Source organism: Epinephelus fuscoguttatus, linkage group LG23, assembly GCF_011397635.1.
Source record: "Epinephelus fuscoguttatus linkage group LG23, E.fuscoguttatus.final_Chr_v1".
NCBI lineage: Eukaryota > Metazoa > Chordata > Actinopteri > Perciformes > Serranidae > Epinephelus > Epinephelus fuscoguttatus.
Window position 1 is genome coordinate 18,844,860 of NC_064774.1, and position 25,439 is coordinate 18,870,298.

The 25,439-nt window shown below is 39.5% G+C and overlaps 3 protein-coding genes across 6 annotated transcripts in view; 2 read left to right on the forward strand and 1 right to left on the reverse strand.

Moving 5' to 3' along the window:
* The window catches only part of phka1a (phosphorylase kinase, alpha 1a (muscle)), a 31,776-nt gene extending 30,801 nt beyond the window's left edge, over nucleotides 1–975 (reverse strand). For 2 of the 3 annotated variants that reach the window (XM_049569289.1, XM_049569288.1), the window contains exon 1: nucleotides 711–975. In XM_049569289.1, coding sequence (XP_049425246.1) covers nucleotides 711–788 — 78 coding nt within the window. In that variant the 5' untranslated portion in view covers nucleotides 789–975. The remainder of the gene's footprint in view (nucleotides 1–710) is intronic. The other variant, XM_049569290.1, reaches the window with a different exon arrangement.
* Nucleotides 1–25,439, forward strand: part of rps4x (ribosomal protein S4 X-linked) — a 569,691-nt gene that overhangs the window by 472,416 nt on the left and 71,836 nt on the right. The gene's annotated exons all lie outside the window — the stretch shown is intronic.
* hdac8 (histone deacetylase 8) overlaps nucleotides 4,145–25,439 on the forward strand; it is a 38,672-nt gene continuing 17,377 nt past the window's right edge. The window contains exons 1-9 of one of the 2 annotated variants that reach the window (XM_049569321.1): nucleotides 4,145–4,489; nucleotides 4,613–4,665; nucleotides 5,552–5,682; nucleotides 6,851–6,992; nucleotides 7,351–7,463; nucleotides 7,608–7,685; nucleotides 7,766–7,874; nucleotides 9,538–9,710; nucleotides 10,607–10,701. In XM_049569321.1, the coding sequence (XP_049425278.1) occupies nucleotides 4,376–4,489; nucleotides 4,613–4,665; nucleotides 5,552–5,682; nucleotides 6,851–6,992; nucleotides 7,351–7,463; nucleotides 7,608–7,685; nucleotides 7,766–7,874; nucleotides 9,538–9,710; nucleotides 10,607–10,701 (1,008 nt within the window). In that variant the 5' untranslated portion in view covers nucleotides 4,145–4,375. The remainder of the gene's footprint in view (nucleotides 4,490–4,612; nucleotides 4,666–5,551; nucleotides 5,683–6,850; nucleotides 6,993–7,350; nucleotides 7,464–7,607; nucleotides 7,686–7,765; nucleotides 7,875–9,537; nucleotides 9,711–10,606; nucleotides 10,702–25,439) is intronic. The other variant, XM_049569323.1, reaches the window with a different exon arrangement.

The window sequence follows — 25,439 nt, forward strand, 5'->3', positions numbered from 1 at the left end:
TGAATTCAAAGAATTATTATCAGTATCAAAGGTAAGATTACACGGAACGCCTCCTTTCATAGTGTTATTACATTACAGAACATTGCATTATTCTGTTTATCACTAAATACATGTAAGGGCATTACTACAACTTAAATAAGCAATATAATACTGCATCATATCAGGTATTTTGTAAATATAAAAAGTATCTGGTAACTATAACTGTCATATAAATGTAGTACAATATTTTCCTGTGAAATTTAGAGTTCAAGTGTAAAATGGACACACTCAAGTACAGTAAAAGTACGTTGAAAGTGTCCTTAAGTACAGTACTTGAGTAAATGTACTTAGTTACATTTCATCACTGCATATGGGTGTAAGTGTCAATATACTTAAGCCTATATGGGGTATGTTAATTGGGGTGTACAAGTGCTTGAAACATGACTCTAAAGCGCCATTAAGATATATTTCATGAACACACACACTTACATAAGTAATGAAAGTATAGTGTGTGTGTGTGTGTGTGTGTGTGTGTGTGTGTGTGTGTGTGTGTGTTTGACAGGGTGCTGCCTTGCGAAATCTCACTCTACCTACTGCATGCATGAAAACATGAGTCTGCGCTGTCACCGGACAAGCTAACACATCCTGCCCACAGGTACGAAGCACTGCAGCTACTGTTTTACCTGCCAGACCACTTTTAAAACTTCCTAACAACACAATGAAACACTCACTTGGTGTCTGAGGATAGTTTGCTGCACAATTCGGGCATAGTTGTCCAGTTTGACGCCCGAGTTGCTCCTGCTTCTCATGGTGACAAGTCAACGGTTCACGGCTTCACTTTCAGGTGGCTTCAAATATGCAACAACACCAAAAAAAAACTCGCTAATTCCTCGACAGGAGAGTCATTTCCACGGTGCTCCTCGGAAGTCCACGAAGCCGAGCAGGAGGACAGCTTTCGAGGGGAGCAGAAAGAACTGCGGACCGGCGGGGTATCATAAAAACAGCTCAGCGGGGGCAGCGACGAAGATCAAGCGAGTGTTGTAACCTGAAGCTGCGGTAGGTAAGCTGGTGACAGGAAGCAGGAATGATACCGGATGTCAAGAGATGCGCCTTCAAAGTAAAAGCGTGTCAAAAACAGACAGCTCCACATTAACTCTCAACAGCATTCCCTCGCTGTTTTTCTGGCAGTCATGCCATCATTATTTTCAAACACAGTGCCCTAAAATTCAAGTTATAGGCCACAGGGTATAGAAAATCCATAGAAATAAAATTATAAAAATAGATAGAAAATAAATGAATAATAATAGTAATAATTATTATTATTACTTTAATTGAATTTGTTTTTATTGTCACTGTAAATAAATACAACGAAATTCAATGCACAGAAAAAATGGATATATTATAAAAGTAATAAATGAATAATAAAGGGGGGCATAAGATATCACACACACAAGCAATGCCAACATATGCCGTAGTACAATATAATAATAATAATAATAATAATAATAATAATAAAACAAAGAAAACATCCAGATTAATAGAAACATAATACAGAAGTCTATTATAGTCTATTTTATTTTGTATATTAACCTATTTTTGTACATCCTTCACCAAATGTTGTATGTTTATACTTTTGTATGTTCTCTAAATGATCAATTTAAAATAATAATAATGATAAAAAAAGAAAACATGCCATCCGTGCTTCTTCAAATTATATTTTCGATCAAACTACTTTTAGTTAAATCCATTGGTTAATATTAAATGAAATTAAGTATAAGAAAAATCATGCAACTTTTAAGAAACATTAAAATAAAACAATAGACTATAACTGGGGTTACAAGGTTTTAACAGACAGCCACATGACTGCAAAAAATCAAGAATAGGCTAATGCTTATGCTTCATGGTCATTCATATAAATATTTATATTTTTTACTATACTTGTACTGTCGTATTTGGTGTCAGTGGTTCACTATTAAATATTTTACTTTTAATTTTTTAAACGGAAATGCTTTTCTTCATTGTAAATAACTTGACATTAGTGTACAACGTTAGTGTGTGGAGTTTGCACACACACGGGGGACACGGTCAATTTACATTTAACAAACTTAACAGATATTTAGTAAAAGATATCATATTTACATTAAATTGTTTTGCATGCTTTGCAGATACACTTGTGCCTCTGAGGCAGATGGTATCAGGTTCAACCAGGAAGCAAAGTGGAGCAAAAACTGTAGTAAACACTGGTGCGCCAATACGTGATGCACATTATCACGTTTTATCGGTGCATTACAATTATTAAAGGTTTATCATTACATGTGGTCAGTGATAAATAAAATAAAGTCATACTATTTTTGTAACTGAGTCTCAGTGAATGAATTGTAGTTGGTACAAGTCAGCTGCTTTTGTCGCCCTCCAGCGAAAAGCACGAACACTCCCTACAGATCCCATGACCTGTACACACACTTTCAGTTATATGTTATTGCATGTACAATTATTTAATATTATCAAACGTAAATGTTATATATTTGTATCCCCTTATTTTATAAATATCCTTTATAATTGCATTACAAGTATATTGACCAAAATCTGTTGACTGGAAATGTATCAGTTTTTGAATGTTCAGAGCTAGTTATATTATTATATTGTGTCTATTTATGTAACTGTATTGAAAGCATAATTTTATATTATAATTCCTAATTATTGTGAATATACTTTTTTTTAAACACTGTACTTTATTTTATTGTCACCTCACAGGCTTTTACTGTGATATTTTACCAAATTCAGAATTTTATTGTGAAATTCATGCAGGTAAATACAGTAATTTTACGTGAGCTTACTGCTAAATGACAATAATATATGGAGTTTAACTGTGAGATTACAGTGAAATACAGTAATTCTCCAGGAACATACTGCTAAATAACAATAATCAAATGTACATAAACTGTGAAGTTACAGTTAAATTCAGTAATTTACATGAACTTACTGTTATATCACAATAATGACAGTAGTGTCTTATTTCATCAACAAGCTTGAATTGTTAATTTTATTAAAAGTGTGTTTTCAATAGGCTATTATTATCCCTATATTTCATAAGAGTTCATACAACTGCGCTCAAACAATGGTAGGATGTCTGGGACAACCAACAGAGGCAACTATGCAGCACAGCACAGATCTACAGAGTTTGGTATATCAGCCATCTCTGTTCAAGCTACAAACTATTGGAACTCAGCACAAGTGAGATAAGACAGTACAACAGCTTTGTTGGTTTACAAATTTAAGATGAAATCATGGCAACCTACTCATGTACCCATCTCACATGAACTTGAACACTTGATCTGACATTATGAAATCTTGTTAAATCTTAATGTTGTAGTTTTTGTGGTGTATCTTTCCCAAAAATACAACATGCTAATGTTTTTAGCACAAGTCTATGGCATTTTATATTGAATAAATTAGCTTAGCGGCTAGCAAACTTTTCTTCTTCTCATATGCAACATTTAATAAAGGTAACTTTGCAAAATTCAGCTCCATTACAGCTCACAGAGTTCACCGACAAAACAACTGTTCTATACTAGACACGTTTTCCAATCAAATACAACATGCTAACATTATTAGCACAAGCTGCATTTTACATTGTATAAATGAATTGTTGTTGCTGTCGTTATTGTTATGATGACTTGATGTTGTGTTGTCTTGCTATTGTTATTGCTGAAGCTGTTCTGTAATGAATATGTTCTATTTTTTAATTGTGTTTTTTATATAATACTGTCTTCTAGCAGAGAAATTATGCTTTGTTTCCTGCCCAGGGACTACAGATGAAAATTAGCTTATAGCTAACTCTGGAGCAGCTAAGTAGCGATGCACGCTCCCTGTTAAATAAATAAATAAATAAATAAAAAATAATAATTAAACATTCTTTTTACTGTATTAAAACTACATTATCCCAAAGCTAACTTGAAATGTATCCGTTTCTACAGTCGTGTTTTAATTAATCTAAAACGTTGAGGCCAACTCTTGTAAAAACGTTATGTTTTAGAGTACAGGGAAAAGACTACATGAAATCCCAGAATGCTTCTCGCTCCGCGTACGTTCCCTTTAAAAAACGTTCACGCGCGGAACGTTGGGTTCAGTGTTTGTGACCGTAATAAAAAAAACTCGAAATGTCCTTCTGTCAGACGAGATAATTATCTTACAATATATTCATATTTTTATATATTTATTTTACATTTTATCCACGACGTCTGACCGCTGAAGTCTCACCGTGGACCGACTGTACCGGGGGGAATGTTGATAGTGTAACACCAGACTTGAGAAGAAGAAGCTGCTCGCATCTCTTCACTGTTAATTTGTTTTAGCTGCATTTTCTGTCACATTACTTTTATTTTATCCACCGTAAATGAGTCGCGGAGGAGACAGTGACGATGACAGCAGCGGGAAACGGAGGGTCGCGTATGTTTACAGCCCGGAGTACATCGAGACTTGCGACAGTTTATCCAAAGTGCCAAACCGGGTGAGTTGGATTGAATGACCGTTGGGGCTAACGTTAGTTAACTACCCGGCTTTTTACTCACTAGCTCTGCTGTGTTGTTAGCATTGTCCAGGCTTTCATTTAATATTTCATGTCCCTTTCCAGGCGAGTATGGTCCACTCACTGATAGAAGCATATGGACTCCTTAAACACATGAGGTGAGTGGCAGATAAGGTCAGTTTTCTAACTTAAACAGAGATAACAAGGAGATTAAAACATGTTTTTCAGGCATAATTAGCTTCACATACTGTATAGAAGCACCCTGTTAAGCTAGCTGCTAACTACAGTGCTAACTTAAGTTCTACTTTCTCAAAACAGACTGCATGCTGATAAATTACTTTGCCATTTTAGTCATTTAGAGTCACTTTACTGTATGTTTTCAGACTGTTATGAAGGACACAGGGCTTTATGCCAAACTACTGACTATTGATCCCCAGACTCACTCACAGAGACAGTGTTTTGCATAATGAACTGTATGTTTTTGTCAAATGTGATCAAGATTGTATTGTGTGGGTGATTATATTGTATATTTTATTACTTTTTTAGAGCGAGAAAAAACTACGCGTCTCAACTTAAGGACAGATTTGATGATTTCAGCCATTTTTAATATCATTTTATGACATTACATGAAGATTTTGCTTTGCACATTGGTGATAGACACTCTGCCCGTGGCTTGTACTGCTTTTCTTTTAATTCAGGGAAACAAAGGGTGATGGTGGTGTTTTTTATGCATATCCCAGTCCCCTCAATGTCCACTCTGACTATATCAATGCAGCATTTATTCCATCAACTCAGCGTTTTTTGTGCAGTTGGCATTTTATTTTACTGCTGGCTGTGTGGTGCCAATATTCTCTGTAGCTTTAGGCTGCACACTCTCTCATCTGAAAGCGACTCACTTTGTCACCTGCAGGTTTCTGTGGTTTTATTCATATACAGTGTTTTACCTGACGGCAGCATGTGTTGCTCTGACACTGCGTATACAACAAGTTATTATGCAAGCCATATGGACCATTAATATTATCATCTTTTTGTCTTTCTCTGCAGCACCGTTAAACCTCAAGTGGCCACCATAGAGGACATGGCCAAGTTCCACACAGACTCTTACCTGGAGCATCTTCACAAGATCAGCCAGGACGGAGACAACGATGACCCCCAGTCGGCCGACTATGGCTTGGGTGAGTGGAGCTGAAATAGTGTATTCACATTTGTTATTTTACTCATCTTCAGTGCTGTTTAATGTAAGAATCCAGTGGAGAATCAGTTGAAAACCTACCATCCTAAGTGTATATGTTTATGTCTCATAGTATACTATATTTGGACAATTCTTTTAATTTTCGAGAGCTGCAGCAGAATTTTGGTTGCAAGACAACGTTCATGGACACATTTATTGTCTCAAAATAGTGGGAAACAATCTGTATTATCCACTACAGGTACATTTTACTACCTTTTTTGGGGGGCTTGGGAGGGTATAAAGTGGAAACAAGCCCTGTACATGACTTTATGAGAAGTCTACTTGCAGTGCTAGTTTATTGGCAGCAGGGGGCACTATAACACAAGAGTTTAAAAGCTTACCCATGTGTCTACCACAGACAACAGTACACATCCAAGGTTTTGAAGGGCTTACCTTATTTGTCAGTGCCTTACATTAGAATATTTTCTGCCGAACAACTCTGCTGTCCTTTTCACATTGTTTGTACTTTGGTTGAGGTAGGAATACACAAAAACCCCACCTCATCTCAGCTGTTCTCTCACTGGGTGGGACGCTGTCAGAAAGATCCCACCATGGTTTGTTGCTCTTCTCCGAGGTTTACATTTCTAACTTTAGACCAACCCTCAAGTTCACCCTCCTTGTTTTCATTTCCTTGACTCATCTGTCTCCCTCCCTTCTTTTATTCACCCTCATCCATCATCGCGCCTCTTCATGTCCCAGACTCATCCCCCGTCACTTCCTCCTTTTGTGTTCTGCACACCTCCCTCGGGTTCATCCTTCCAGCTTGTTATGAAAGCAGACTGGTTCACCTTTTCCTGGGGCTGAGAGATTTCTCTGTCTGTCATCACTCTCCTTTGGCTCTTTAATTTATTTTACATCACGCTGTCATCATCGATCCTGTCTATTCACCTCCCTCATTTCTCTCGCACCCTTCCCTTTTTCTTGCTTTTCACCTTCTCTTTTTTCTGTTCCTCTTCTTTTGTTGATCATTTTTTGTTGACAGCCCATCATCTTTAACCTCCTCTGCGTAAAAGAAATCTCAGGGAAAATGTTCATAGAAAATGAAGAAGGAATAAATATTATTTTATTTTAAAAGATCATCCCTCTCTTACATGTTTCTCCTCTCCCTCCAGGTTATGACTGTCCAGTGGTGGAGGGGATATATGACTATGCGGCAGCAGTAGGGGGCGCTACACTGACAGCAGCCCAGTGTCTACTGGATCAGAAGTGTGAGGTGGCCATCAACTGGGCAGGAGGGTGGCACCATGCCAAGAAGTAAGTCAACCTGTTCGGACGAAAGTAAACTGTACGTACTTTCTATGCATTGCTACGAAAATACAGGGATTTCTGACACTTTATCTCTAACAATAAGGTCATTTTATTCTTTAATAATGCCTGAAATACAATTTGAAATACAAATTTTTATCGTTATATATGAAGGTTTATTCTTTTTGAGTGGTTCTGCTGAGCCATCAAACATGACATCCTACATTCCCCCAATATTAGACACCATTCATTTCAATCACTTCTTCACTGTCCTTATCAGTTCCACAGATAGGCCTGATGGGGGCGCTCTAGGTAAAGGTCAGACCCCAACCTCACAGTTTTATTTTCCTCTCTCTCCGTCTTTCAGGGATGAGGCATCAGGTTTCTGCTATGTAAACGACGCCGTGTTGGGAATCCTCAAACTGAGGGAGAAGTACGAGAGAGTCCTCTATGTGGACGTTGACCTGCATCATGGAGACGGTACGCACACAAACAATAGAATCAAACAAGCAGGACTTGAATTCCTCTGTTTGTTCTGTTTATTTATCAGGCTGAAATCCAGGCTCCTGAAAACCCGCAGATCCCTCAGAGGTATCTCATATTTTTCTCCTCCTGTCACGGCAGGTGTTGAGGACGCCTTCAGCTTCACATCCAAAGTCATGACCGTCTCTCTGCACAAGTTCTCCCCTGGATTCTTCCCAGGTCGACCACTGCAGATGCTTATAATATAATTAAATATGATATAGCGTGAGAAAGTGTAACATAAGCGTGTGTATATTTAGGTACGGGTGACCTGTGTGACACGGGGCTGGGTAAAGGCCGTTGGTACGCCGTGAACGTCCCACTGGAGGACGGCATCAAGGATGACAGATACTACCAGATTTTTACCAGGTACACACACAAACACACACATATATGGAATTTCCCGTGCAGCTAAGAGGCTACTTGCAAGGCACGTTTTTCTCAAGGATCCCTGAGGAGAAATTCTGTTTTCCCTTCCCTCTCTTGACCGCATCCCACCCAGACACCAAAGGTCAGGGTCATATATATAGAGCAGTGCCATGGAGCTAATGCAGCTTCAGCGTATCATCAGGGATATTTCCGCAGGGGATTCTTTCCAACATGAGGGCGTCAACCTGGGATTATTCTGAACACTCAAAAATCCAAACCTGAAAATCCGTGTTAAGACACTTTTGTGTTAAATTTCAACATCAGCGTCTGTGTAGTGCTACTTAGGAAGCCCCAAAATATAAACTGCAGTTTCACCAGGCTTTCTGGAATTAAATTATAATCGATGACAGTAAGGGCGATCTGTGACATCATGGAAGATTTGTTTGTTTCGCTGTTATCTTGGTCATCTCTGACGAACAAATTGTTATTTATATATGTGTAAAAGGGAAGTCATGGTTTTTCCCAGACTAAAGGATTTCTTTGGAGCCTCCAGCTAGTGGGTATTACCACAAGTACAGCTTATGATCTTATTTATGCATTGACTTCAACATTTGTCATAGTGGCTGTTGCTCATAACAGATTTAACCCTAGATTTAACCCTTATCTTAGGTTTTATTTTTACTCCAGTTAAAGAATGTAATGACTCAGAATCAAGCAACTCCAGTAATTTACTGCTAGCTGAGATAAGAATGATTCTGCAGTTATAAATAAATATAAATATTTTTGCGTGGTGACTTCTGATTACTGGAACTCACTACAGACTAGCCCTCTGTCACTTCTGAGTTGTTTAGCTGACTAATTCTATCACATGTAAATGATGAAACTGACTAGACGGGTGTTCCACCATTTCTGACTGACTGTAGATGAGTGTTCTGTCATTGGTGGAACTGACTTTGGACAGTGTTCCATCACTTCTGATTGGTGGAACTGAAAATACACTGGTGTTCCATCAGTTGTGATTGGTGGAACTGAAAATACACTGGCATTCCATCACGTCTGATTGGTGGAACTGACTATAGAAGAGTGTGCTGTCATTGGTGGAACTGACAATTGGCAGGTGTTCCATCACTTCTGATTGGTGGAACTGACTATAGACTGGTGTTCCGTCACTCCTGATTGGTGGAACTGACTATAGACTGGTGTTCCGTCACTCCTGATTGGTGGAACTGACTATAGATGAGTGTTCCGTCACTTCTGATTGGTGGAACTGACTATAGATGAGTGTTCCGTCACTTCTGATTGGTGGAACTGACTATAGATGAGTGTTCCGTCACTCCTGATTGGTGGAACTGACTATAGATGAGTGTTCCGTCACTTCTGATTGGTGGAACTGACTATAGATGAGTGTTCCGTCACTTCTGATTGGTGGAACTGACTATAGATGAGTGTTCCGTCACTTCTGATTGGTGGAACTGAATCAGTGAAGTGAAGCCACAGCTGGTCTAATGTTAAAAAAAAAAAATTTCTAGCATGTTGCTGTGTTTAATCATTTTTAGACACTCCTTGAATGCTATCACTTTAAGTTAAAACACACTGGCTTCTGATTGTCCCAGCTTGAGCCATCAGTGGATAACAACATGTTTACTGTTGTCTTGTTTTGCAGTGTGATGCAGGAAGTGAGGGCGCAGTTCAACCCGGAGGCGTTGGTCATGCAGCTGGGTGCCGACACCATGGCGGGCGACCCCATGTGCTCCTTCAACATGACCCCAGTGGGGGTGGGCAAGTGTCTGCGACATGTCTTGGAGTGGCAGCTACCTACACTGCTGCTGGGAGGAGGTACGCTGTATGGGCGTGTTTATTATTCTGGCTGGTGTCTTGTTTTCTTTTTGTGTGCAAATGTGTAAATGTTTATCTGTGTGTGTGTGTGTGTGTGTGTGTGTGCGTGCGTATGTGTGTGTTATGTTGTGTTCCTTCATATGAGCATGAACTCTTGATGAAAGGTAGACAATGTAATATGTCTTATGTGTGTGTTTGTATTTCTGCTTTGAATCTCAGTGATTCATTCATTTGTGCACAATTACACACACATGGATTTACACACACACACACACACACACACACACACACACACACACACACACCGTGCTCTGTTCCAGACCCCTCAGCCCTTGGCCAGATGATAGCTACTACTTAAACGACACAATGAAGCCATTTTACTCAACTACAATCCCACCTCTCTTCCTTTCTCTCCCTCCCTCTCTGTCCTACATACTTTCTCTCAGTTATATCCTTCTCTCTTTCTTGGTTCTTGTCATTCTCTTGATTTCACTTAAGTCCATCCTCTCCATCCTTCACTCTTTCTATTTGTCTTTTGTGTGTGTGTGGGTTGGTAACTTTGCAAACATTTTGTCTTAAGAGCTCCAGTTTGTTGGGGCGCTGTCCACACTAAGCTGGCTAAATTTGAAAACACTTCTCTTCCTACTCATGTTTCTAATTTTCAGTTCATGTCTTTATCTTGCGTCACTATTTATCCTTTTTAAGTGACTAGATTGACTGAAATAAATCGCTCCACACAGTCCAATTTCAGATAAACCTTTTCGCCCAACTCTTGAGGACTCTGTGTGTCGTTAGCCGTGATCACAGCCACATATACCATCATATGCAGCTCGTGACCACAGACTAATGGGCCCCCTTTAAGTTTACTCTTTATGTCTGTTTCTCTTCCTCACCAGGAGGTTATAACCTTGCTAATACGGCTCGCTGTTGGACCTACCTGACGGCAGCAGTGCTGGGAAAGACTCTCTCGTCTGAGATACCAGACCACGAGGTATGACAACACACACACACTCTATCTCTCTCATATAGCCACAGTCACCCAAATTCACATATTCCCACATGAACACAAATGCGCTCATTCATTGTACTGTCACACAAAATCACAGGACGAAACGCACACACATGAAAAAGCACAAACACACCCCCTTGTGTTCACTGTCTGCTGAGTCACTCCATCTAATCAAAGATGGCCGCCCGCTTCTCAATAAAGGGGTTTGTCTGCAGGTGACTCAGACCGAGTGTATGTGAGAGAGAAGGGTACTAGTGTTGACAGCTCCTCTCTGTCCGCCTCATCTAACACTGGCTCCACTCTCTCCATCTTATTTGGCGTTGAGGGGATTTTTTTATATACTGAATGGGAGTAATGGTATTAAAAAAGGGGAAATCTGGATTTTGATGAGGGAAATTCAGTTCCATATTGTCTGTTCATGTGAGACGTAACGCATGAGTTACTTATTTCCTGACTTATTGGTGACATATTTTCAGGGTAAACAGATTTTGGCGTGTGTACCATTTTCTCTTTTGTAAGGCGTCATAAATGAGGTAGCAGTTTGTGAAATGGGGTGGCTAAAATAGTGCTGACTCTAAACTTGCTGACAAGACTTTTTACATGTTCACATATAGCCGTACAGTTAATCTTTCACAACACTGAGGAGCAGAGGTGTCCACATGTGCTACAAAGGTCACTCATTTTTATTTGGACAGAGATTTTTTACACCAGTGCTTGTGTGTTCAGTATTTATCTATTAATTTACTTTGTTTATTTGAGAACGAAGGAGGAGGGCAAAAAAACACTTCATAAATTAAGCTTTAAATGTGGACTAGGCCTTACTGTACATTCACACCAGAAGCTTCCAAAGAAAAGTCTCTCGCGGACACCCAAGAAGCACGACTGTCAAAAATATTTGTGGCAGCTTTGGTCGCTCTAGTCGCTCATCACGTGAATCATTAACGTTCGATCGTGCTTGTCAATTTAAAGGAGCAGCGTAGTTGCTGCTTGCTGTTGTTCAGTCAAAAAGCTCATAGGTGACCGACGGAAAGTTAAGTTCGGTCAGTGAAAATAGAAAACGTATGTCATCCATTCAAACCAAACAAGGAAGACTTGCATGCTACGTCGCAACATTATCCTGCAATTCTCTCCTCTATTACTAACATTACACACTTTAAAACTCACCCGACCAACCAACTACCTCCACGACACAGTCCCAAGCCTCATTCTTCTTATTTTGGTCTCTGTAACCCAGAGGTTGTGCTAGACTTTTTCGTTGCCGGTCATTTTGACCGACAGGGTCATAAAAATGCAGTCATCATCTATTTTTACCAGTCATTTTAATTTTCGTTTTTAAATGATAATAAAGATATTCAAAGACATTTAGTTTTCATTCGTTCGTTTTTAATAAATCAAACAAGCAAGTTATAAAGTGTGCATTAATAAGGACATGAACGAAAAGATGAACAGACATCCAAACACCGCAGTGCTTCAGTTCGGTGTCTGGTCTACGCGTGAGCCACGAGCGCTTCTGTCAAGCTGGATAGAGCAGATCGTACCAAACAGGAAGTCGGACACAGCGCAGGAGAAATGCGCTGCCTGTGTGGACAGTCAAGCGCCTGTGAGTATACTCGCAGGACTTCTGCAGCACTAACGCACCTGGTGTGTCCAGGCCATTATGTTAACAACGCTACATGAAGCAGATGAATGACTTTTTCTGTGCAGTGTGAAAACGGTAGCCACTTAAACCACTGACTGCACTCCGCTGCCAAATGGGCAGGGGTGGTAATTGTAACCGGTCAAATGACCGACAGCCTTCAGATTTTCCGGTCATTGTTGTAAAAAAACGGTCGATGACCGAGAATATCCGGTTAACACGACCCCTGCTGTAACCGAACAGCGACACATTATAAAGGACTGAGTGGGCACGAACGCAAGTAATAAACTTGTTGATATCCATTGTTAGAACAAGTGTGCTGTAGGAACCAAAGTTACATAGCTTGTTCTCTGGGACCCGCTTCATCGAAGCACGCCAGCATTCCGAGTGGTTGCCGCCAAACCACGTCAGAGCTCATTACCATAAAGTTAAACGAGTTTTAACTCCCCTCCGGAGCCAGATCGCCCAATTCGCCCAAGTCGCCGGGCTCTCATTGAAAATAAATGACTTCAGCCACTTTGGAAGCTCTGGTCGCTGTTGGTGTGAACGTACAGTTAGCGTTTGGTTGGAATTGAATATAAAATGCACCATTTACTGCTCTTGTTATAGATCGGCCAGCTACCAAGAGCAAATCAGATCAAAAACCTTTCCAGAGCTGGGTGTATGTTGAATCACTACTTTGTTATATTGGTTCAAGTGTTGTACCTGGGAAATAATGGACAGTGGTAATATAGAGGTTTATTAACTTAAGCATGGAGATTTATTCTAACCATTATTAGGAATACGTACAGGTGAGAAAATATTCTAAACTCAAGGTTCACTTACTAGCTTTGTCCACAACTATTAACCATATCTCATGGCCTTTTTTTAGAGAACATATATACAAGATATTGGTGTCTCTGAAGAAGGGCATGAGATGTGTTCAGAAGTTCTGGACAAAAAAATCTACTAAATAAACCTTAAAATTAGAGTATTCTATTATCCCTTTTTTGTGAACTGGTACAAATTTTTAGTTGAAGTAAAGTTTTTATCATCCATTTTAATATGAGAGCTGTGAATCTAGACACTAAACAATAACAATGAATTCCAAGCCCAAGATAAAGATTAACATATGTAGACAACTATCACCAACACTCTGATCTGGTGCTTTTTCATGCATTTTCATGATTTCTTTCATGAGCAAACTCAAGTACACAAATGAATTTAAGTGGCTGACATAAAGCAACAGTCAAGCATGACTCAATTAATTGCCAATGTTCGGAATTACCGTAACAAGTATAGTGAAGTCTGGTAACTTTCAGTGTTTTGATGTTGTGTATGAGTTAGAGTTGGACATTACATCAATATTATATCAATATTGTCATATGAGACTGGATGTGTAGTGTATCGTGAGTATTTTCCAGGTTTTACAGGCTGCATTACAGTTAAGTGGTGTCATTTTCTGAACTCAACAGACTGTTCTAGCTGTTCTTTTAACTGCCTTTACCCCAACTGCCTTCGACAACTCTGAATCAAATAAATAAATTGATTATCTTTATCTTCTCCTATGACGTTATTAATAAGCTTCCTGTAGGGGACCATTAACAGGGCTATGAAACACAATATGTAGACCTCTGACCACAAAAATCAGATCGCTGTGAACCTTGTAAACACTTTAAGTGGAACTTAATCTGTTTATTTGCCAATACTGTAGATGTAAACAAATGGACCTACTGAGACGTGAGTGGAAACATGTCTTGAATTTACCTTTGCAAGGAAGGAAAACATTCCCAATTGATGTTTGCAAAGCAAAGATGTGCGTGACCACTAATTTTCTCATTATGCTAACTGCTAAATCAAATAGACCCATCCTCTCTCCAAATCAGTGAACTCGTCTGTCTTTCTTGCCCCTATACTCTCTCTCTCACACACACACACAAAGAGTTTCTTTCTCCAGCAACTGATTTTTGGACCTTGTCTTGGTCAAATGTAATGAATAGCTGTGAGTGCGTGACTTTGTGTATGTGTGTGTGTTCTGACTGTGATGAAGGTACCTCTTGTTTCTCCTTGTCAGCGTCCAATGGCCCTAAATAGCCTTTGACCTCATTAAGGAGCACTCACTGAAAACAAAGCAACTATCAGTGCGGGCAGCTGCCACAGATGATGAAGACGAGGACACACACACACTCACACACACACACACACACACAGGCATGCACGCGCACACACATTTGTGCCTGAAATCAAAAATAGAGAAAGAAAGAAACAAAGAGAAACAAACACACTAATGGCTTTTCCTATCTTGATTAAAGTGCTTATCAGCTTCTTTTTCCAATGTAGTAGATAATATAAATCTATTTTGAAGGTAATTTTCTACTGAGGTTGGAGCACTACACAACTTTGCACAGATGTGTGTGTGTTCGTGGCCCTGTCTGTGCCCGTTGTGCTCGATAAGAGGGGCATTTATCCATGATGACCAAGCAAAGCTGAAGTTCCAGCGACACGGGGAACAAAAACTACCTTTGTACCCTTTTCTGTGTGTGTGTGTGTGTGTGTGTGTGTGTGTGTGTGTGTGTGTGTGTGTGCGTACGTGTGTGTGCACCCTTGTGTTCTACAGTAGACAAAACCACATGAATGCACACATTCATTACAGTTAGATAATGTACTGGCCTGTTTTATAGCTTTTTTTTTTATTTTTTTTATTTCATTGTATGATAAATTGCCACCAATGTGGAGGAAACAACTGTTGCTCAAATGGGAAACTGTCAGTTAGGAAGTTACACTCAAGTAAAAGTAAAATAATGGCTTATTTGTTTCCACTGTGCTGCTGCATTTTAAAAGTGTCCTTAAATGACAAATGTCTGCAAAAAAAAAACCCGAAATAATAAATGATGCTTTATCTAGTGCGGCACATCCAAAAGCAGCCACTTCAGTTTGTTTTATCTGCTCAAATCCCAGTGAAATCAATCCAAACATATTTGTGTTGGTTTGATTTTGTTTAAAATATTTAGTTGAGAGTGTTTATGTTTAATTAAATCATATTTATCATTTTCTCAGTGCCAAAGAGGGCGAGCGTTCAGTCTTCGGCATGTACGAGCCCTGGGCTAAACGGCTAAAAATAGTAGTCTAAAAAACACAAACATCAGTCACAGTTGGCCAGTCACATCAACAATAGTGCTGTAATATTCACTGATTACCAGACAAAATATTACACTGCAGATAACCTGCACAATGACCCTGCTTCTGTCACACTTATTATACTTCAATATCTTATAAAAACACAAGCGAAAGTGCCTTTTGTAGTTTGAACCAGGACTTGAGCCGCCGGGTCGAAAAGTCATTAACCCTCCCTGTTGACTTGTATTGTCTGTTAGCTGTTAGCTGATCCTGATTGACCCCCCCCATTGTGTGATAGTGATGGAGCCAATCTGAGTGTGAATCAGAGGGCAACAATATGGGGCCTGCTAAGAATGGCCACAGAGGTCAAAGGTCGGTTCAAGTCTCTGATTGGACTGGCATTGGGACCGTCATTATAACCTCCTTTGTTTTGTCTTTGTTGAAGAACACGTTCCTCATCTTACCTGTTGTTATTACTTCTCCTAGAACATTTATCTGTAACGTTTGATGTCCTGCTGTGCTTTTAACGTTTGAGCTCAGTGTCATAGCAGCTGGTAGCACAGTGAATCTGGGAAATTCAGCTTTTTTGTTTTGTTGCACATTTTCAAAACTGTTAATATCTACGGCTGCTAGCATTGCTAGGCAGTTAGCAACAACCTTCAGTCACTCAGGTGGCTTGTTTATTCATGCTAACAGATGAAAATGTATTTGTTTATCAGATTTAGAGCTCTAATTCCACGTTAAATTAATCCCAAAACATGGTAATGTAATAATTAGTCAGCCAAAACACAATTTCCAGGGGGTGTTCAGTTATTCTTTGACAGCAAGTTATTCCTGTATGTCACACTCTTTGATATGAAATTGTTTATGGCAAACATTGGCCCAAATTTTATGTTTGCTTTAGGACACCCAAACAAATTTTACTGTTTGTCTTCATCAGAGAAACTCTGTGTGAATAAATATTTAAAACTTAGTTTAATTCAAATAAACTTCATGGTTTTTAGGCATGTTAGCAGGTGTGCTTAGATAGTTAGCGAGCTAACACACTAAGATGTTACATGTTAATAGTTAGCTTGTTAATGTGCTAACAAGACATGTCATTGAGCTAACATCTTTTCTATTAGCATGTTACAATGCAGATATATCCATGTTTACGTGATAACAAACTATTATATCCCAAATGTTAACAAGTTAGGATAACTTTGTTTAAGGTTCATGCTTAAAGTTAGCTTGTTAACATGCTAACACAACATAAGTTATTGAGCTAATATTTAACATGATAAGCTACATCATTATCATTATTATCATTATTATTATTATTACATGTCTGTATTATAAGCATTTTAGAATGCTAATGTTCCATGTTTATGTGATGACATGCAAAACATTATACTATTGTTAGCATGTTTGGATAACTTGATAACTTTGCTTCAGGTTTATGCTAAAAGTTAGCTTGTTAACATGCTCATGTCATATGCTATTGAGCTCACATTTAAAATATTACATCCTAAACATGTTAGAATGCTAATGCACCAATGTTTGTGTGGTAACATTCAAAATGTCATTTCCCAAATGTTAGTATGTTAGCATAAATTTACTTCAGGTTCTGATCTGTATTATTAGCGATGTCTTGCGGAGCTTGTCAGACTACATTCAACTACACTGCCCACTCAGACGTATAGGTTAATATTTCTCTACCGTACACTTTCATCAGGGGTACTTTAATAGGTTTACATAATAAACAGTTATCCATGCAGCTGTGGTGTTTAATATACAAGTGTTTGGTAAACAGTTCGAGCTGTCCATCTGACTCTCTTCACCACCCCAGACCCCTTGTCGTCACTAATTCTGTTTTCGGTCATTTCCCAGCAGCTGAGTCTCTCCCAGCCGTGCTGCTCTGATAAAAACAAACCACAGATCTAAACTTCCTGCGGCTGCCTCAGCGGGCCAACACTTATACCATGTACTTACGGTGTTGCTGGTGTGGATCCAGCTCATATCCTTTGTCACATACAGCACTGACCCCTCTTTCTGTCACTCTTCTCTTTCCTGTCTCCACTGCATGCTCATTAAGCACATATTATTTACGCAAAAAAATTGCATAAAACGGAAACTGGCACCTGGATTTGCTTGATATGCAGACTCTCACATCCAGAGATGGGTTAGTGTTCCAATAACCACTTCGCTTTTGGATGTGGTTCAAAAACTCCTCTTTTATCTCTTCGTAGCCATTTAACTGAACTTTTTGGGCCAAACTTGACTTTTAGATCTTTAAATGTCAATATTAAAATTAAAACTAAATACAGAACTTTTAAGATGGATTGGGCACTGGAGTCAGGTTTGATGAAATGCTATTAACCCCTACACTAATCCAATGACTTTAAGTGATTTCACCAGTCCAAAAGGTTTCATTTCAAACTTTAATATCAAATGGTAGATCTGATCATGCTTCTTTGAAGATATTTGAAATTGTCTTGCAGAATCAAGCGGAAAACAGGCCTTTAGGTGATTTATAGCTAACCGATGAAAGCATACCAAACCATCAAGATCTTGGGTCACTTATAATTTTATAAATATATATATGTATAAAATGTTTTATATACATAGCTACCACCCAAACTGCCTCTAAATGAGTTGTTTCTCTTGTTGTTTACAGCAAGCAGTGCCAACTGTTATCATAAAAATACAGCTAGTTTGGGATCTACCTTGGTTTTTAGGGTTAGGGGATAAAATCGATACAGCTTCGTAACCTATCGCTGTCTCTAGTGAGAATTACAGAAGTAAATACAAATGTGTGTCCGTCTCAGAGCCACACAGGAAGGGAGGACGTCTCCCGTCCCAGATTGGCAGCGGGGAAGCGTCCCGCCTCTTTACTTCCTACTTCCTCTTTTCCTGTCTGCAGCCACTTCCTGTCCTACCCCTCGCTGCCGTCAGGGATGTGTCGGCTCCCAGAGTCATGGGCTCAATCACCGGAAACATCACCGGAGTACAGTGTGCGTGTGTGTGTGTGTGTGTGTGTGTGTGTGTGTGTGTGTGTGTGTGTGTGTGTGTGTTTGTGTTTGTGAGGACCAAGGGGAATTTGTCTGTTTACAAAATGACATGGAAAAATGTGCTGTGAAGAGGCTGATTATTCTCTTCCATTCATCTCTTATCGATCTTTGTTAATCAAAGTTCTGCTGCTGTAGATTGTTATTATTATTTGACTCAGCCGTGGTGGGGAAAGTGTTCGCTGAATGTTGGGATGTACCAACAATGAGCCGAAAGAGTCGGTTTCCTGTCTTGTTTCCCTTTAGGGAGTTACGTCTTTGTTGCAGTTGTCTTTTTTTTATGCCTGTTTGTGTTTGAAGTTCATGGACGGACTTGATCCTAGAAGGCTGGATCATTATTCACTTTATCTCAATTTTTATTTTCCTATTATGCAAGATATTTGTATAAACCCAATGGCCCTGTTTTAATAATGCTGGAACTTTGGAGTTCTTCCTAATTCAATTCCTTTAATTCTTTTCTTTTTTTCAGTTATTTTCTCCTTTTGTAATAACAGTTCTGAGGTCAACTATAGGAACCATATTAGCATACTTTCACACATAAAACCATAGAAACATTCCCAGCAGTGTGGTCACACTCATTGGAGATGGATGCATTTTTAATTTTGAGATGGAGTACATCACATTAGTTGTTAACTAATCTAAAATAAGCTGTTGATATGGTAAGAAAAGTATGTTTTGTTTTGCTTTTCAAATCCTTAAAGCAACCTTTTTGGATGTATGGTGCATAGATAATAGGCATAGATTTTGGGAAAGGGACTCAGGGGACAGATCGCTCTCAATATTAACAATGCCAATTTAAATTGATGCAGAAAAGGCACAAATTGGTGCATACAAATTCAGCAGAATGCAGGAAATCAAGTGTTAAATGCCCCAAATTTCCCAACCCGCTGTTTCATACATGTCCTCCCTAATGTTAAAACGAAACCTACAACCTTAATCAGTGTTTACAATATGGTGGACTGCTGTTGGTGCTGTGGCAGAACTTCATACAAAAAAATCTGTGGCTGCAGTAAAACCTTAAAAAGTAAAATTTTATATAATATATATCTTTTATTCATTTTACAACGTTGTTTTATTATTGAAACATTTTGACCAAACTTTCAGAGTATAAATCAACAAGAAAATCATTCTCACAGTTGAAGTTATCACACACATAAACATTAACACAAGCCTATATCCCTTTCAAACTTTCGTAGATAACCTACTGTGTGATATCAAGGCAAAAATATTTATGAGATTTATATAGGGCAGAAAAGGTTGCCAGATTTTTGTGATAGTTAAATACAGATACCTCCTCTACACAAGCACTGTCTTGTGCTGCCAAGTGTTCACTGTTTTAAAATGTAAAGAATGTTGAACTGAGTAGGAGACTCCTTAAGATGAATCAGACTTACATGTTTTTAGTACAAGCAGGAGCTTATACTCATCTGCTCTGAAGGAAAAAGGAGGCCATAGAATACTTAACATGACACCTGTTTAAGTTTAAACAGTAGTAATAGATTGAAAGACAGAAGGGAAGGTTAAAAGAGACCTTTTATCGTCATTTTCATGTTCATACTTTTATTAAAGGTTTCTACAAGAACAAAGTTACATGCTTTTGGAGTCAAAAAACACTTTATTTTCCTCATACTGTCTGTGCTGAATACCTGTATTCAACCTCTGTCTGAGACGCTTCAGTTAGCGCCTGTTTCTTCCTACCTTAAAAAATTCCCTCCTGGCATGTTTCAATTGTGGACAAATTAACAACATTAGCAACCAAGATTCCATGTTTCACTGATGTTAGCATGTAGCTACATGTAGCAGTGTACTTGCAGCTAGGGAATGACTGTAACACAGCATAGTGGCACTTTCTGCCGTGAAAAATCACAAAAAAAGCATCTAAACCAAAATCACAACCAGACATGTTCTAGCTGGAGCATAATTCAAAATCAGGGAAAATTCAATACCATCGGCAAACAAGATTACGTGTTTCCCTGATGTTAGCATGTAGCTACATGTAGCAATGTACATCCAGCCGAGGAATGACTGTAATGCACCATAGCGGCATTTTCTACCATGAAAAATCACCAATAAAAGCTACTAAGCCAAATCTTTACAATTGGACATGTTCCAGCAGGAATATGATCTGTAATCTTTACATGTTTCCCTGATGTTAGCATGTAGCTACAAGTAGCAGTGTAGGCTACGTAATGAAAATGCTTGCAGTAGTGCGCCTAGAGCAGATGATCAAATAAAGAGATCTGTCACACTATGATGTCATAGCCAGAGCAGAAATAACTGTTGGAAACAAGGTGTTGAGTACCACTATAGCTATATAACACACAAAATACAGAAATGCATAACAGGTCCCCTTTAAGTTTTACCCATAGTGCAAAACTTGTTCAACTGTCCATTCGGGCTTGAATCTATTCTCCCAAGTTTCCTGTTTTTTCCCTGATTTCTCAACAACGTACAAACAGCATTTGTTGCCTTAAAAGGAAAACTGACAGACAAATCTATAAAAGATGGACTGATGAAGAGGTAGTGAGGGCGGGAGGGAGTCCAGATGCAGGCAGAGGGAGAGGGAGAGGGAGAGGGGAGGTGTACGTGCGTTATGTGACTGTGATTTGGGCATCAGGCCGTTTTTCTTCCCTTGTTGAAAACATTTATTAGATAGCAGCCTGATAGCAGACAGAGTCCATTTGTTTTCCGAGACGTTTTCCCCTCCGCTGTGAAGCTCGGCATCCTTCATAGCTGGAGATCCTGCTGATTGCTGTGAAAACAAACATGCTCACACACACGCACGCACACACACACACACACACACACACATACACAGGCACACACACACAAACTCCTGTCAGCAGATGGGCTCATTTGTACAAACACATACTCAAAGTTGTTCACATACACGTACTACTCATAATCATTTGCTTACAGTGATCAATTTGGCCCAGAAGACATGATCATTTAAAGGTACAGCGTAGGATCTAGGGGGATATATATTGGCAGAAATGAAATATAATGTGAAAAGTGTGTTTTCTTTTTCCAAATCTTACACATTGTTCATAAATATAATCCTAACACATGCTGGTTGGATGTAAGCCGCTGCTGCTAATTAGCTCGTGCTAACACTCTGGAGACGGTCCTTCAGTGCTGTGTCTAACTTGTTCAGCGGTCGGAGATCAGACTCTCGGCGCAATCCTGTTGTCTTCTTCTGGAACTGTGAAAGACGTCCACACCACAACATGTTTTGCTGTCTAGACGGCTTTGCTGCAGTTGTAGTTCTTCTTCTTCTGTGTTTATTTGGTGCATGTACCGCCCACAAAATGTGTCGGCTGTGTAGATGCTGCCCTTGTTAAGTCAATGAAAGCAGTCTGGTTTCGTAATATCGGCGCTATTTATCAGCTATAACTTTGATTATCTGAATAATGCATAATTATAAAAATGCCCCATTATTGGGCCGATACTTTATCTGCTCAACATATATATCGTGCATCCCTATTTATTTCTGCAACTACCATTAATGTAACTACAGTTTTTTACCTGTACTATTGCTCCTACTGCCATACAAGTACTTCTACTGCTCCGTTAGTGCTTTTGCTTTATCTAGCACTGATGCCACTTGTGCTGATACTTAAATACGATGGACCTCGAATGTACAAATGAAATGTATTCCTAGAAACATAAGCTGCAAAAACACATTTAGGTCATCATGCATCAAGGCCAGTGTTTCTCGTACAAACAGGCTCATCCGAACAGTGAGTGATGGGCAGAAGGTCCATGTTAAGGGCTCTGGTAAATAGTCTGAGACCTTCCACTATTTATCTCTCTGTGTGTCTCTGCCAGAGACACTGGAGCCAGGCAGCTGGTATTTTCTGTCTCTTGACCTTGTCCAGGTGACGTAGATGCGCTGCGTCACCGGATCATGCACTGAAGTCTCTTTTATCATTTATTTTATTCACTGTCGCTCGTCATGTTTTTCTTTCATTCTACCATCTAAAAAGTATTAAGAATATTGTAGAAATTTAATAGGAACATGTTTTTGTTAGGAGTGTCTGCACCTCTCTGTTTCTCGCTTCCTCTCTCTTTCTCCCCATGGTCATCCAAGCCAAACAAGCAAGCAGCAGGAGACTGTGTGATTTGTGTGTGTGTCTGTGCATGTGTGTGAGTGTGAGTGTATGTGTGTGTGTTGCCGGACAGCGGGAGACAGAGCACTGGGTTCATGGGAATAGATTGTGGGTGTGCATGTGTGTTAAGTAACTACTCTCATGTTGAGCTCCGTTGAGACCGGAGGTAAGACACAGAAACTCATCGGAGCTAATTGGAAACAGACACACACACACTCACACACACACACACATGCACACTTAAAGACACCATGGATATTTGCTAGTAAGCATGTACTTACACAAGCAAATAGCCATGGACCTTCACACACATACATACTCTTACCTTCATCTGAGCACAAACTAGCATGCATTCCCTCTCTCTGACTCACACACACACAAACACAGACACACACAGGGCTATTAAACAAAGACAAAGTAGTCTTTGTCTTTCAAGTACACCAAAGTATACTCCTACTGCACGTTGGCTCAGCTCTGTGTGTGTGTGTGCATCTGCTCAGGCCTGTGTGTGTGTGAGTGTGTGTGTGTTGCCAAGAGACTTTCTGAAGTCTTCTCTAATGACATCCATCTAATCCACTAAAGAGTTCCAATCCAAAACAAGATATCCCCGTCTTTAAAATGGCCGTGGCATTAGTGCAGAAATCATTACGGGATGTTTGCAGAGTCACTTCGCCAACTTAAAGGAGCAGTCTGACAATTTGGGGAGTGTTTGCTGTCTTTACTTAGCGTCAGAATATATTGATAGAAGTTTACACAACTATATACTTGCAAAAGTGTCTTAATGTTCATTTTAGACTTTGAGAATACTAAATAATACACCAAAGCTAATAGTTATTCTTTCGTGTTTAGCCCAGTTCAGACCAAAGATTCATAATGAGATGAAACTGTTTTCAGACGTTGTAGGGAGAGGTTGCAGTTGTATCATCACAGCCAGACTCAAACCGGCTGATGATGTCAGCCATGATTCAGCTTGTCAAGTTTCCAGTGGCTGATTTATTAAACATTACCTGTTTTATCAGCCAGTCAGCTTGGAGGGATATCGACTGGTCAAGTCATCTACAAAGTGTCAGCAGATGATGGTTAGCTTGCTTTGGCATTGTCTTTACCCCCGGGGATTAATAAAGTATTCTGAATCTGAATCTGAAGTCTGACAACAACCATCCGTTCCTGCCGAGCTCGAGTCCGTACCATTAACATCCACGCAGTTGTTGACAGGTATGTCACTCTCTGTCCTCAAGGTGTGTCGGTGTCGGACGTTAGGTCACTGCTGCTTAACATAGTTGGTCCCTCTGAAGCTTGGGTCATTGTTTATGTTTTTGCCATTTCATCACTACTAAAGATGCACAATCACAACCCTCACTCATATTTTAAGACGCTACACTTTAGATACAGCTACAAAATAAACCTGAAAAACTGGAAATCAGAAAGGAGATACAGAGAGTTGCTGCTATGGAGATGATACACCGTCTCCTTTAGACTCATTGATGTAAACTTTCAGGTTGTCAGAACATTGCAGACTGGTGCACTGCAAGGTGTTGTTTTGTCACAAATCTTTTGTCTGAACTGGTCTCAAGACTTTGGGAATACTAAGTAATACATCAAAGGTAAAAGTAAGTCTGATTAAGAACCTTTTGCGTATAGTTTGACAACATTTTTTGAAGTGAAAGTACTCAACCAAACAGCTCATGTCAGGGTCTTCCTCAGAGAGTGGTGTTTGGTCAGTTGTCATGGAGATAGCTTAGCTGTCATCACATCCATCTGCTGAGGAAAGCCTGATTTATGGTTGGGCGCGAGACACTTTTAAGGAGTGTCACTCAACAGAAATTTGAGTTGTTGCTCAGCACTTTCCTTTTATGACACGCACATGGAGAATTTTTTAATCTTGCGGACAACATCATATTTTGTCATCCAGTGTGATTGGGTAGTCAAGGCGAGCCTCTCTGACACATCCACTTGAGTCTCGTGGCCCGGCGTGAGCAACATAGGGCTGAATCCTGTTGACCAAATCATCTAAACGGTTGGCAGACATCCAAAAATACCAAAACTGCATCTCTTCGTTCATGTCCCGCATTTGTTTGACCAAGACATATTCAACCTGCAGCTCCCTGGTTTGCTTCAATGGACGCCCTGACCACCTTTTTGTTTTGCTGAAGCATTTATTGAAAGCATTGTGAGGCTCCTGAAGTTGTGTTACGCAACATTTACCAAAAGTGTCATGCACCCGATCATAAATCAGGCTGAAGACTTTAAGATGTAATCGAAGCTCAGTAAAAAGCTTGTGGATCTTGAACTGAGAATTCTTTGTCCAACTAATGTTTCCAGGGTCAAGTGGGAACTTTCATCCTCAGCTTTTGATTTTTCATTTTCATTTTTAAACAAATAATTTCAAACTGATGAATTATGAGCATCTCATTTTAGAGACAGACTTTTTATATGTGTTTATATGTGATTGGAGGAGTATGGGTCTTTTGTTTCAGGCCTTAGTCACGGTGGCTCATTCGCTGTGTTCCACTGAGTCTTCAGAGTCCAAGGCTTTCACAACAGTCGCTGCAAATGGACTGACGCACTTGTGGTCAGACCTGGGCTCCGAGTTTGTTTTGCTCTCATGGCACTGAGTCATGGCCCGACAAAGTCCCTGGAAATATGTTTTTTCAACTGACATGCTCTGGTTTTCACTTCTAGTTGAACCTTCTCTGGATTTCCACCTGTTTTTTTCTTTTTTTTCATATATATATTGGCTGGTCTTGTTACATGGACGCGGTCCGACTCTGCGTGAAATGCCAGGAGCCTTTGGTATGTGCTGAAATCATCTCAGGCTTTTTGTTTTTTTGT